The sequence below is a fragment of the Grus americana genome, chromosome 25 (genome assembly GCF_028858705.1).
Source record: "Grus americana isolate bGruAme1 chromosome 25, bGruAme1.mat, whole genome shotgun sequence".
NCBI classification, from domain to species: Eukaryota; Metazoa; Chordata; class Aves; order Gruiformes; family Gruidae; genus Grus; species Grus americana.
In genome coordinates, this window is record NC_072876.1 from 4,036,062 (window position 1) to 4,049,869 (window position 13,808).

General features: G+C 50.7%; 2 protein-coding genes across 3 annotated transcripts; both read right to left on the minus strand.

The window, feature by feature from the left end:
* Nucleotides 1–493: 493 nt before the first annotated feature.
* Nucleotides 494–5,489, minus strand: LOC129196535 (11-beta-hydroxysteroid dehydrogenase 1-like). Of its 2 annotated transcripts, XM_054804175.1 has the most exons (6): nt 4,895–5,489; nt 4,146–4,276; nt 3,472–3,583; nt 2,633–2,818; nt 1,662–1,805; nt 494–1,085 (listed from the first exon to the last, which is right to left on the minus strand). In XM_054804175.1, the coding sequence occupies exons 1-6, from the start codon at nt 4,980–4,982 to the stop codon at nt 823–825; spliced, it is 924 nt and encodes a 307-aa protein (XP_054660150.1). In that variant the 5' UTR covers nt 4,983–5,489; the 3' UTR covers nt 494–822. The 2 variants fall into 2 exon arrangements, with proteins under 2 accessions (XP_054660150.1, XP_054660151.1); XM_054804176.1 differs by lacking the exons at nt 4,146–4,276; nt 4,895–5,489 and adding an exon at nt 3,993–4,139.
* A 6,096-nt stretch (nt 5,490–11,585) lies between these two features.
* On the minus strand, nt 11,586–12,686 carry G0S2 (G0/G1 switch 2). Its single transcript, XM_054803870.1, has 2 exons — nt 12,586–12,686; nt 11,586–12,236 (listed from the first exon to the last, which is right to left on the minus strand). Exon 2 carries the CDS (start codon nt 12,183–12,185, stop codon nt 11,877–11,879), a length of 309 nt encoding a protein of 102 aa, XP_054659845.1. The 5' UTR covers nt 12,186–12,236; nt 12,586–12,686; the 3' UTR covers nt 11,586–11,876.
* Between the last annotated feature and the right edge of the window lie 1,122 nt (nt 12,687–13,808).

Consider the following 13,808-nt stretch of genomic DNA (forward strand, 5'->3'; position numbering starts at 1 on the left):
GGCTTTGGGGAAGTTTTGCATCGCTGTGTCTCAGGACAGGTGACGGTTGGTGCTCGAATGGCCAGAACCATGTTAGATGCAAATATATCAATTTGGGTACTGCTGCCAGGGTCAGGGAAGACGTGCAGAGCTCGCTGCAGGCTCGTGTTTTGGTTTTGCATTCATCGTGCGTTGTTCCAGGGGCCCAAGCTCTGGGCTCAGGGTGGCGATGCAGCAGCTCCGCGCATCTAGAATGCGTCTTCCAGTTATAATGTTTGTGTAAGAATCTACCAAGTTTGGAAGTTTTGCTTGAGGTAAAAACTTGCATTTAGTTTGGCTGTTAAACTAACAAAAAAATAGGCTAGAAGATAGTTGTTCCTAAAATGAAATAATGAAGGATTATTGCAAGGCTTCAACTTTCCTGTGAAAGGGAAGTCAGTGGAGTTGTGCCCCTTGACAGCAGCGTTTAGTAATGGAGAAAGGGGATAAAAAACCCACAGAAAACACCAAACCGTTAGGTTAGTAAATTTTATTTAATTATTAGTTTGTTACTACTTTTCCCTGGTCTGGGGAAGGGAACGGGTCTGCCCAGGAGGGATGCCGCAGCTGCGCGGAGCTCCCCCCTCTCACGCCTCGTCCCGCACGACCTGGCCGTCCCGACCAGCCCCGTCGGAGTCGATACGATCTAATACTTAAAAATGAAATAATTGACTCTTCAAAGCGCAAGCGGAGATTTCTGACGGGAGGCCCGTCCTACCGGGCGGCGGGGCCCCGGCTGCACGGCCCGTCTCCGCCGGCAGAGGAGGGTGTTGGACCGGCGAACCCTCCCGGCTTTCCGCCCGGTTAAGCGGGAAGGCGGTGCTGGACGGAGGCGCGGCGCGGTCGTTCCTCTCTTTTCAGGCCGTCCAGCCGGTACCGGCTCCTGACCAGGTAGTCCAGGAGGTCGGCGGCCCAGTCCCGCAGCAGGAGCGGGATGCGGGTGGAGCCGTACCGGTAGTAGAGCTCCCGCCGGCGCAGCGCAGCGCCCTTGAGGATCTCCAGCGCGCATTCCTCCCGCGGCGCCGGCGACACCAGCAGCAGGTCTGCGGCGGCCCGCACCGCGCTCTCTGCCCGGGAGCAGAAGGGACTCAGGCCGGGGATGCTCCTCGCCCGGCCGGCCCGCGAAGAGCAAAGCAGGGGCCGAGGGAGGCTGTCGCGTTAACGTGAAGCGGGGCTGGCAAAGTGGGCGTTAAATTGGAGCGTGTCGGTACGTGTGTCAAAACAGAGGTAAATTCGTGAGACTGAACTCCTCTTTGCTGCCCGACGCATGCAGCTGCCCTAATCGTGCACTTGCATCCCCGTACCTCGTTGCATCAATAGGTGGGATTAATGGGAGATAGGTGGCCGGCACATCCCTTTGTAGTAACTGAATGTTAGGTCGTGCCAGCCCGTGTACAGCTGGTTTGCTGTAACGGGAGGAACAAAATTTGTTTTGAGATTTTGTTTTTTGGTGGAAGTAGAGGGAGGATCCCCCGAGACCAGAGTGTGTTTTGCATGCACTTGGGTTAGAGCAAGGCTGGAGGAAAAGCAGCAGCAGGGGTGAAGGGGAGAGTTGGTGGCAGAGGGAGTTGGAAGGCATGGTAGGAAGCTGGGAAGGTGATGCTCGGCTCCTTATCGGCCAGATCAAACCGCACAGATCTTACCAGTATCGATGAAGCCAAGGATGCAGAGTGTGATGGAAACATTAACGCTCTGAATGCTGAATTCCTGCCTCAGGGAGCTGAAAAATCCATCCAAGGCAAACTTAGTTGCAGAGTAGGGGACCGTAAAGGGAAACCCGACTTTACCTGCACACAGAGTGAAGTTCTGTTACAGCATGGAAAGCCTCTCTGCCCAAACCTCTGGTTTGCCTGCCATCAGATAAAATATTTTACCCAAAGGGAGTTTACTGTTAGTGAAATGTCATCCTGGCACCTGAACAGCAGCATTACAAATATTCCTGACAGCTTCCAGCTCTTTTAAGGTCTTAAGGCCAACACCATGTCTCATCTCTCTGCTCAGGGTATGAGCAATCTGCAGTCACCAGGAAACCCTCAGAGGGGGGGAGATGGAGCAAAGTTTAAACTCTCGTCTCTGGATACTGAGCTAAGCTGATCGCCAGAAGACTAACATACTGGCTGTGAGTGGGGACATCTGTTAGTAATTTAGTTTCATGACTTAACAGAAATTTATTAGAACAGAGTCATGTTTTTGTGAATAGAGTCAGTCAATAACTCACTCTGCAAATATTAGCAGGAACTTGACCTACCAAAACAAGATGAATGGTCAGAGAATCAATGCAGTGAGAAATTACCGCATTTCCACTTTTCTCTATAAAGCTGGAGGTGTATGAACTCTGCCGCTCTAATGAGCATGACACCAGGGTGTGGGGTTTATTTACAGGGCTGGTCAAAAAGCAAGCTGAGGTGATTGGATTGCATCAGAGAACACATTCCATCGAGAAAATACAAAAAAGATCTGGATTTGGGTGCTTTTTTTTTTGTGTGTGTGTGTGCATTAAGCAATTATGGCTCCTTTAGGATGCCTGGTGACTGTGCATGCTGCTTACTTCTGAAAATCACCCCATGGCATCTTTTGACTGAATCCCACGTTGCCTACCTCGCTCCCCACTCACCTGCCATGGATGAAACCACTACGATGCTGCCCTCGCTCTCCTTTAGCATGGGCAGGGCAGATGTGGTCATCGCCACATAGCTGAGGAAGTTGATCTCTAGGAGCTTTCGTACGTGTCCAACGTCCCCGTTGAAATAACCGAAGTACGACGTGCCGATGTGATTAAGGATCAGCATGTCTAGGCCTCCTGCAAGCACAGAAACAGGCATTAGTGCTGGGTGGGAGAGGGCTACAACCAGCAGAGTGGAGCCTTTCATGGGAGCAGAATTAATGTCATCAAAAGAAATCAGGTTTTTGGGTCAGAGCTGTGGCCTGTCATCTCCAGAGTAGGGATACAGTCTGGATGGTGACTGCCAGTGAAAATTTTGTTGTGATTTCCCCCCCCCCCCCCGATTCAAAATTACAAATACCATGGCACAAGGGAGATCACCCTCAAGCTGTCTGTGGGCCCGGGGTGGGAGAGGCACTGCTCCGCACGGAGCTGAAATATTGCATTTCCGCAGCTGTGACCCGTGACCGCAATAGCAAGGCTGCTACGAGCCTGATGGACGGTTTCAGACCGCAGTAGCTGAGGGTGATGAAATCCAGGATTATTATACTAGAACAGGATGTCATGAGGGCACAGAGCTGAAATCGAGAGCGCAGTTCAGCTTGAGCTGAAGCAATGAAGCCGGGCAGAGGAGTGGGACTGCAAAGGGCATAATTAGGGAAAAATCTCTCCCACCTCACCCCATCTCCGTGTTTCCCGCTTTTTTTAGCGGGCATGTGGCAAAAAGCAGCATGGCCAAGGAGAGATGCAATGTTCCTCTGTCGTTTGCGGGAAGCAGGCTGTAAACGTACCCAGCGAGGTCTCTGCCTCCTTCACCACGTGCTCGGCGAAGGCCATGTCCTCCATGGTGCCGCTGATGTACCGCGCGGAGGCTGCCCCCAGCTCCAGGCACCGCTCCACCACCTGCCGCACCAACACGACGTGTCAGAAACCCCTTTCCCCGCCTTGGGAAGCCCGGTGCAGTAGTAAAAGAGGATGTCTGTTCCCTGGGATGTGTCCCTGCCTTAAAACAGTGGTTTGGAGCTTCAGGAGTATGTTTGGAGCCTGAAAAATGGTTCCTTTGGTGAACGTGTTTCTCAAGGCAGTCTGGCTCTTTATCGGCGCAGTCTGTGCTAGAATTGCATGTGTGTAGGGTGAGCAGGAGCTTGTATATCACTGCAGTGGAATGAGGGTGTGTGTGCTGAGGGATGGGGATATGTGTACATAACTAACCAAGTTCAAATATCATAATATGCGCTACGCGGAGCGCGTGTATCTGCAGGAGGGGGATTTCTGTGCATGCAGGAGCCCCAGACAGCGCGAGTATGCGTACCCGAGAATGTAACTGTGCCTGTCTGGTATTTGTGCCGTGGCAATTACATCCGCATGTATTCATGCGTGTACTTGTGATGCGAGATTGGCCTTCGTATGTCTGTGTGTGCACCGCCATGAGCATGCATGTGTGAGTCCTCAGCTTGCCATTTACTTTCTGTAGCTTGGACTCTGTCCGTGCTGTGATCAAAATGTGGGATCCCATCCGTGCCAGGTGATACGCCATCTGCTCTCCAATTCCAGTGCTTGCTCCGGTGACAATCACCCGCTTCCCTTTCAGCATCTCTGGGGACCAAGGCACAGGGATTTAATTTATCCAAACCCTATTTAAAAAAAAAAAAAAAAAAATCCCCTAATGCCCTTCAGAGTAAGTAGTTAACTGGAACTAAGTGAGCCCACAAGCGCAGGGCGTCCAGCACCAGGATGTCTCTTCCAGCTGCTGGAAAAAGCTGCGCTGAGGAGCAGCTGCAGCTCCTCACTGAATGCAGGGACATGGCGACAGCGCTCGACTCTCTCAACAGTTTTTTCCACAAGTCAGGACACAACTTACAGACACCCAGACTATTTTGTAATAAAAATCATCCGCTAAGTGCATGCTTCAAAATTGAAAATGCAACATTTAAAAGTCATGCTTATAAATTGTTTTGCCGCACACTGGAAAATGGAGTGTTCCGAGCTCTCTCTGTCTCAGACCCCCTGCCTCACCTGCTCCCTCAGGAAGTATTTTTGCACATTACTTGCTTGGTTTGATTTCAAATCTTTGCTAAAACAAGCTTCCACTATCAGCCGCCACACAAAAGCTCAGACATGGTTTGGTCCAAGCTCTGTACAGTTTCTATGCAAAATACTCAAATGTGGCTTTTAATATTTTTCCTTAAAGAGAGATGCACTTTTAATACTTACCCGGTTTGAAATTCTCCCTCGTAGAATAAAACCAGAAGGCCAAAATAAATCCCAAAAAGGGAATGAGAATCTTTTGCAACCGACCCATCCCACTGTGGAGTCAGGAAATAAAGCATGAAAGAGAAGGGAGGAAAAAAAAAAAACCACCAACAAACCAAAATTCTCTGCAGAGCAATGCCAATCCTTTAAAACCTGTTAGCGAAGGAACTACAACTTCCAAAGCACTGGAAAATCACGGGTGGATGGATAAGTGAAGCAAAGCCTTTGATTCGCTCCCCGTTGGAGCTAGCGATCCTCGGCCTAACTGAGGGTGCTGTTTGGGTTCTGCCCGGCTCTTTTCATATTTCCTGTCCTACGTTAAAATGCAGAATTTTGCACAACACCCTGGAAGAGGTGTGTCTTTGCTGAGAAGCATCAAGTTTCACTTCGAGAACATCAGAGGCAGCCCAGTGCAGGTGGTTAAACATCGATTTGTATTCCCACTGGCACCGTACGTGGGTGCACGCGGAGATGCAATCCGGGTCTGATCGCTCGCAGCGGGTCAGGCACCGGGGGAGCGACCGGGGGCTGCTGTGCTGCGGGGGACGTGCAGCAGGACACACGGCGAGGGTGCTGTGCTCCCCAGGGCACCGCCGCTCTGCGCCCCGAGGCAGCTGCCTGCCACCAGGATGCTGGGCAGTGGGGACCCAGCACACATACCACCCCCAAACAGCTCCAAAAATGCTTGGCTGAGGCAGGGTTTATTTTTTCATCTCTACCTACTCCTGTGAGCAGATGAGGGAGCGGGGGCTGAGCTGAATCTATCACCGGGGGTGCAACCGCCCCAGTGCCGAGGGGCCGTTCAGGCACAGGGAGGTTTGCAATGAAATACTGAATATTGTTTTCAGCAGAGAAATAAGGGTCCTTGCTGCCGCGGGTCCTGCTTTGAGTTTTGCAAGAGCTTTGCTCTTACTTTTAAGTGAACGTAGCCTGAGGAAAAGCCACATAACATCCTCTAGCTCCCTGAGTCTAGGCGCCAGCAAATTCAATGCCATCGATCTTACGCCATATGTCTAAACTGTGCTCCAGCTTTGGTCTGGTGCTGGGATCTTCATCGCAGAATGCCAGTACCTGCCGTTGGTCCGTGGGATGGGGGCATGCTGCGGGACCCGCCGGTGCCCCTGGACCTGCCTCGCTAGAGCCTCTCAGCTGGGGAAAGATGCGTTGGCTGGGACAAGAGCCTCGTCTGCCGCGCAGGGGCTGCGCCATGGTCTGATTTACATGGCACAGTGCCGTGGTTGTCCCTCTGAGACCCCTCCGCCATAACCAGCCAGAAAGAATTATTTAAAGAAAATTTTTTTTCCCCTATTGTAGCTTTAAAATAAAGATGGTTTAATTTAGCGACATATGTTGTTGGGCAGTGGAGCTCTTTGGTGTTGCTTCTGCTTTATAGATTATTTTTTTTCCTTTTTCTGCCTTCCTACTTCACTCTTGGCTTTCCCTCTGATAAGAAGTGCTCAACCCGCACTTGGTCAGATAACACCTGTACAGTCACTCTGCCTTTTCCTGCCCCCCTTTGCTTTGAACTTGGGCCATGATCATGGGGCAACCATTGCATTCCTTGCCTTGAAAAAAATTGAACTAATTAACCTTACCTCAGCTGTGATCTTGTCCGTGTTGCCAGCAGGGAGAGAGGCTCTTTGCAGATGTTGTTGTTTATTACTAGAGTTAGCGTACTGCTGTAAAGCAATAACTGTCAACCTTTGTGCACCGTCTGTAAGCACGTGGGGAAGGTATCGTGCTCTTTGCTCCGCATCGGCACGGGGAGACACGGGGCTGGAGGCAGCCTGGTGGGTACGGAGCCAAACGCTGCGCTTGCCTGGCTGGTACCTTAATGAGAATTGTGGGTTGGTTTGGGGGTTTTGTGTGAAACAGGGTAGCTGATAACAAAGGACTGAAATGCTGAATAGTTTGGACACAATTTAAACAAATTTTCCTTTATAAAAAGTTTATGCGCCGTTTAGGCTGTCCTGTGTGGAAATGAAGCGTGGGGGGTTGCTGGCGTGCTCCCCGGGAGGGCTGGGGGCTGCAGCAGGAGCTGCTGGATCCGGCCGCTCTTTGCTGCCCGCGTGGGTTTGGTCTTGGCCGTCTGTCACCCTTCAGGGTGCTGCTGCTCCTCACTCCCACTCGCAGCTTTTTCTGGGTTTGTTTTGCTGCGTGCAACTTAAGAACTTGTTTTTAACCTTTTCCTGAGGGCGGGGAGCGAGGGAAGGGAGAGGAGAGCAGGAAGAGGTGACTGCAGAGAAGTGTTTGCTGATCGCAGGCCATGAGGACCTTTGCGCTTTCGCAGAGGGGAACCCGGTGGCATGCCCAGCCCCGGCTCGGTGAGACGGAGCTGCAGGAGCAGAGGGGAGCAGCCTCTTGCTTCTGAAATGGCTTCGCCTGAATTTTCCTGGATGCATCCCCCCGCTGCGCATCGCTTCTGTATCGCTCGTCCGATTGAAGCCGTGGTTTTCAAGGGGTGATGCTCGGTGCTGTGCTAACCGCTCTGCGCGGGGAAGGTTCTTCATTTAGCGTTGCCTGGAGCTCACTGGAAGGAACGAAGACGTGAAAGAAGCTTGTGCTGACAACCAACTGGCAGAGCAGTGAGGGGAGCTGCTGGAGAGCCCCCGCCATGCCCGCAGCCCGGTGCTACCTGGAGGGACCGTGTCCCGGGGCAGGGCTGGGGCAGGCTCACGCATGCGGCTCAGGGACTCAAAAGCACTTGTCAGGGATTGGGATATCGCTTCCTGGTTTTTTGTCTCTTTTGAGTGATATTTGGTTTTTTTCAACCTATTATCAAATATTTGTTAAATGCAGCGGATTTTCCTTTTTTTTTTTTCCCCACCCCTCTGGTTTTCCTTTATCACGTAGATATTAAAACATTATTTCTCATACCCAGCTCTTCCAGCATACTTTACCATGAACACAGATCTAATCCCTTTCTTCACTAGTAGGCGTGTCACCGTTACAAAGGGTTGCCCTCGGTTATACTCGCATTAGGCTGATGTGCACGTCAACACGATGCTATTGAGCTGTGACAGACGTGTGTGTGCGTGTTTCGGCACGGCTGCACGCCACCTCGCCGTGGCTCCTGGACATGGCCCGCGGGCAGCACCGACATCCTGCAAATGCTATCGCTGTCACGGCTGCACCGCTCCCGAAAAATGCTCTCTCAGGTCCCAAGGGAGACTTGAGATGATTGTAGGACTGGGTTTGGTTTGATATGATAATTCTACTCACTGCTGGTTTAGGGAAAATACTGTGATGTTCAAACCATGTCTAAGCACTAAATTTACTTTTTTTTCCTGCGTGACCAAATCAGGAATTTGCTGCCTTGATATTTGATTGTTGGTAGTGTGGCTGCTTTAAGTCTTGGCCGCTATCCGTGTTCCCAGTGCCCTTGGTGTTGGGTGGCAGAGGCTGATATGCTTATCTGGGCCCCTAATTTTAGCCTGGCAGCTCTTGAAACATCCAGAGCCCAAACTGCAAATAGGGAGTGAGGGCTCAGTAAAGACATTTGGCTCATGCCCTTGGCCTGCGAGGGAGGGCTGCTGGGTTTTAGGTGGCCTTCACATGATGAAAGCCTGGACAACGGCTCCAAGCTGAAATAAGATCTTTGAGGAGGTGTTGCAGGAAGGGTACAGACAAAGTACTCACCAGATCTCGTGCCAGCTGCAATTTTTGTGAGGATTTAATGCACCAGGAAAACGTCACGTTCACAGGTAAAAGTAAATTGGGCGCAGACAAGTCTTGAAAGAAAGAGAAGAACAGAAATCCTCGTGACGCTTGACAATCGAACTCACACCTTGGACAACGTGAAGCTCTCCTCAAGAGCTTGTTCCTCAGGACTTTGGTGTAACTGGGTCTTAAATGCTCCATATGCTTCTGCACTGTAGCTTGCCTGAGGTGTCCTTACGAGTACTGACTGTACATCTTATTCCATCTGGTTGCTCTCTGCTATATCCTGGTACTTATAAATAAAATTCCTCTTTGCAATTCACACATGGGCTTTTGGAATGACTCTGCCGTGCTCCATTGCCGGTGTGTGTGGATGTCGTTTGCTGGTTGCATGGGGTTGTGTTTGTGGCAGTTGTGTTGGCCGGGGTTTTCTGCGGTTTGTCTGCTGTTGAAATACAGACGTGAGGGGGCTGAGGAGATGGGGCTGGGGAAGAGGCTGGTTTGGAGAGTCATGCCGTGGTTTAAAATCAGGGAAGTTTGCTGGAGCCTTTTAATCTACTGCATCTGGCGAGCTTGTCGTTCATCAGTTAAAGTGATGCTAAATGGATTACTTAGCCTCCATGCCCATGAATTTATCATTGTGCAGTTTAAATAAGACCTTATATGGTCATTGTGATAAAATCAGCCATTAATACGTGTCTCGTTCACCACTCTGCAGAGAGCCGGTCCTGGCTGCATCAATGCAATCCATTGTGGAAACAGCAATGCGTAGGCTTGACCTCTCAGGCTGACCTTTTGGGGTAATATGCAGGAGGTAACGACCTCTGAGCCTGCAGTACGTCAGGAGGCAGGAGATTGTCTTCTGCAGGGCGTGATTTTACCGAGTTGGCTCCAGAACTGCCGGCGCAGTGCGTGGTTTAGCTGTCTAATCCCGTTAGCGGTCTTAGGAGGAGCTATTTTGATTGTTCCACAAACCTCTTTGCTTTAAGCTCATAAACCCCGTGACTGGATAACGGGAGAGGAGGTGTGGGCAGCAGGGTGCCAGCACGATGCGAGGAGGCCACGTACGTGGTGTGAAGATGAACCTGAGGTCCAAACCCAGACGCGGTGGAGGCCAGCCTGGATGGGCTCACCTGGAGCTCCCTAGTCACCCCTGGACTCACAAGCTGGGCTGCATGAGACCAGCTTTATCTCCTCATTTTTTTTAAAATTTTCCCTTTCCCATTGGGCAGGATTAGACACGTACAACTTGTAGAGAAGGGCTAATCTTGGGAACCAATGTATGATTGCCAGAGTTTGCAGCGGCCTTGGACAAAGATGTGATTCTCATCTCAATTTAGTCCATTTATCAACTGCCGCAGCGGCGATGCCTCTCAATTACGATGTGTGAGAGCTCGGACCCCGCAATGCTTTCATGCCCGATGCAGCCATGGACATTCGGATCCCTGGTTTACCCACGTGTCAAGTGTACTGCAGGGAATTCCAGGTCAGCCTTCCTCTTGCTGAAGCTGTGCTGCAAACATCAAACCTGTTTAAAGACAGAATTGGGGAGGATGGTGGGGGAGTAGTCAGCTGATGGCTTTCTTCAGGCCTGAATTCTCCTTTCATGTCTGCCCATGAAATTTCCATTGCTATCAATGAGGTGTTGGGTTGTTCGACCTTGCCAGAGACCAAAGGTTTCATTACGGACTAAACGAAGTATTTCTAAAGGCCTTTATTAATTGGACTCTGCTCTTTTCCCCATGAGGAAAAGGTACTTTACACTTGATTCAAAGCTTGAACAGAGTTTTTGTGCAGACTCTGTAGGATTCCTCCTCCACAACGTGCTGCTGGGGTTGCGTTTGTTTTTTGGGTTTTTTTTTTTGACAGAAATAATTGTCAACAAAATGAACTGCATGGTTATGTATTATGAAATGTAAGGGTGAACTTCAGTTATGTTTTTAGATTTTTGGATTCTGGTATTAACTCGTGCAGCTCTGGAAGGAGCTATGCATTTGGCACTGGTGTCAGGCAGCGCTTTTTCATTTTCCATGATCTCCTGCTGTTTGTATCAATTGTTTTACTCTTAGCTAGATAGTGGCATATCACTGGTACATCTCCCTGTTTCTGTGCAACGCGGGTATCCTGCTCCTACCTCTGCCCTGCTGGCTGTGTCTTTGCCATTGAGCAGATAAAGAAGGATTTTTCCGCCCCAGTCATGACTGGCAGCGGCTATTTCTCATCCCTCCCTGCTGTAGCATGGTCAGGATCTTTCAGCTGTGGCTGTCTGGAGGGTTTATTTGACTGACATGCCATAGTCCTGAATGCAACAGATTCTCACTAAGCCCAGGAAAGATTTTTAAATAGGTGAAACTCCTCTAATGAGTCTGGCAGCGCCCTGGGTACAGCCTTGTTTTCGCACCCTCCAGGCTGACAGTGCTGCTGCGTCTGTCTATGCTTCAGTTTTCCCAGCTATGACACCCCTATAACACCGGAAGCTAATATTATTTTGCACAATTAGGCATCTGTGGCATGTTTGTGAAGGATTCTAGTAAAGGTGGAAGATTTTTTTTTTTAAGCTTTTTTAGCTGCGCAGCAGCCTGTTAGAGGATTGCTGGGGGATGGTCACTTGGGTTTGTGCGTTTTTTTTGAAGCAGTTCTGGGCATGCATGGCCATGGCAGAGATACGAATCTGTGCCATTAAACCCAGATAACCCCAGGGAAGCACAACCCCACCTCCAACTGGGGGCATGTGTCTGTCTGTCAGCCCTGGGAGAAATGCCACCTCTTCCCCCTGCCCCCAGTTGGCCTATTTTGGAAGGGAGCAGCTGTGGAGGTACGGGAACACCACCCCCTCCATCCCAGGGGGGCTTTATTGGAGGGTGCAGCCACCACTCTCAACTGTTCCCTGGGTGCCCCCAGCTACCCCTCAAGGAGCCAGAGGCGCAAATAAAACCTACTTGCAAATCAATAAGAGAAGGCTTTGAATACAGATGCAGCTAGAGAGCATTGGTACCATATAAAATATTTATTGATTTTGCAAAATGTTGTAAAATGCATCTGTAATAAAAATAAGAAACCATGCTGTGCATCTTGCACACTTTTATACCAACAAAAGGTATTTTTTTCCCCACTGCTGCACAGCAGCAAATATAACCATTCGCTTCTTTCAAGTCTTGCGCTTGCGGTCTCCTCCTTCAGCCAACTCTTCTTTCTTCTTGCTGGAACCACCACCAGGTACGACAGGACAGCAGAGTCTCTTGTGCTTGGTTGCTCAGCAGGCACCTCTCCGGCCGCGGGGCTCTTAGGAGGCGTGCTGTCTGGTCACCAGGGCCCTCTGCATCACCACCGGCTGCTTGCTCTTTTCCAAGATCAAATCCTCCTGTTTCTGAGGAAGCATTTGCTCTCGCGTCGGGGCCTGTTTCTTCTCCTCCTCCTCCTCCTCTAGTCTCCCTTCAGAGGTGAAAGGGCTGCACACTGTCTCCACCAGACCAATGACCACACCAAAGAAAGCCAGCACGCTGCCCAGCACGTACAGCTTGACCATTTTCCTGTTGGGCTTCTGGCTGAGCATTTCTTTGGCAAAGGGGATCAGCTCATGCATGGTTTCCATTTTTATCTTTTTTTTTTTTTTTTTCCCCAGCAGATCTGGAAGACGTCAGTTCTACAAGAGAAGAGAGAGGGACACATTAGTTAAATCCAGCAGCTTTTTCCTGTAGTGGTCAGAGCCCTCCAGGCAGTCCAAGCTCACTGCAGACATCCCGGCCCTGCTTTAAGTGGGGATTTTTGATTTTTGCTAGAGGCTGGCTTCAGGAAAACACATCCACCCCATCGCCCCGGTGTCCGGGCAGCTGTAGGAGGGAGCTGCCCGGCAGAGCAAACCCTTCGCAGCCAGAGGTGGGCTGCAAGCAAAGCGGGGGGAATCCCGCCGGGCCCCCCAAGGCATGCCCCCCGCACTGCATTGCACCGCATCCCCTTGCACCCCACCGCGTGCCCCCATCGCACCCCCTTACCCAGAGGCGGTGGCGGCTGCTGCGGGGCAGGGGAGGGGGCGGTGAGCGCTGCGGGCTGGCCGGGGCTTGGCGGGGCTGGCCGGGGCTCGGCTCGGCTCGGCAGCTGCTGCCCGCCGCCCGCCGCTGCCGCCTTATATCGCCGCCGGGGCGGGCGGGGCCGGGCGGGGGGGCCGGGCCGGGGCGGGCAGGATGCCCCGAGCACGCCGCGAGCACGAGCCGCCCCCCCGCCGCCTTGGCAGCACTTGCCCTTAATCCGGCCAGGCTAAAATAATCCTTTTTTTTTTTTTTTTTTTTTTTCTTTTACAAAACTTGTTAGTCCCCCGTTCCCCCCCCCAAAAAAAAAAAAAATTTCCTGAAGTCTAATTTCAGAGCCAGAAATCTTCCGTATGACTTGCAGCTTTGTGGCTGCTTCTGTAAGAAACATATTTAATATATTAGTTGGAGTTTTACTGAGCTAGTACTTGGGAGTGATGGCGACGGTCTGTGTCCATAGCTCGTAAAATATTGTGGTGTTTGGATCTAGGGCTTGGATTTGCGCAAAGTCCAGTTCAGCAAAACGGATGTTTTCACCTTGCTGCCTTCTCTTGCAGTGAACTGGATAAAAAATGCCTTGGTGGAGCATAACAAAGTGTTACTCAGGGCAAGGTGCGAAGATGTTTGTTAAAGGTTTCTATAGGTGGTTCAGGGGAACCATTAGAAAGTGGATAGATGCAGAGCGTGACAGCACCCTGATTTCTTGGAAATAAGAGAATAACTGGAAATTCCTAAATTAGTGAAAGTCACAGGCAACCTGTTAAGACCCTGGTTTTTTTCACTTTTCCTGCACTTGATGCTGAAACTCTGTAACACCCCGTTGTAAGTGTCACTCCTTGTGATTCACTAAAGGACAGTGTATTTCCTTTTTTGGGGAAAAACAGAAGGCAGCACTGTCACACTTCTTCCCTGGCTTGCTGCCGAAGAGCGTTGCATCAATAACATACAGCAGATTACATCATCTGCTTCCACCGATGGCTCCATCAGCGCATGCATACTGCTCTGGCTGGAAGAACCATATATGTTTCAGTGGCTACAGACCTTGGAGAAGTTGCTAAAGCCACAAGAAGCTGTCAGGATTTACAACTCCTGATTTCTCAGAGCAGATGATGGTGTCTGGACGGATTTCTCACCTGATCCTTATGGCTGAGATGATGGGAATTGCTCTGCCAGGGCGGTATATAGAAATT

Excerpts from the sequence above, each read along its gene's own strand:
- LOC129196535 (XM_054804175.1), bottom strand. The coding sequence starts at position 4,982 with ATGGGTCGGTTGCAAAAGATTCTCATTCCCTTTTTGGGATTTATTTTG. Across the intron at positions 3,584-4,145 it reads CAGAGTCCAAGCTACAGAAA|GTGGTGGAGCGGTGCCTGGA; the intron begins GTAAATGGCAAG and ends TTGGTGCGGCAG. Across the intron at positions 2,819-3,471 it reads GGAGGCAGAGACCTCGCTGG|GAGGCCTAGACATGCTGATC; the intron begins GTACGTTTACAG and ends CTGTGCTTGCAG.
- G0S2 (XM_054803870.1), bottom strand. The coding sequence starts at position 12,185 with ATGGAAACCATGCATGAGCTGATCCCCTTTGCCAAAGAAATGCTCAGC.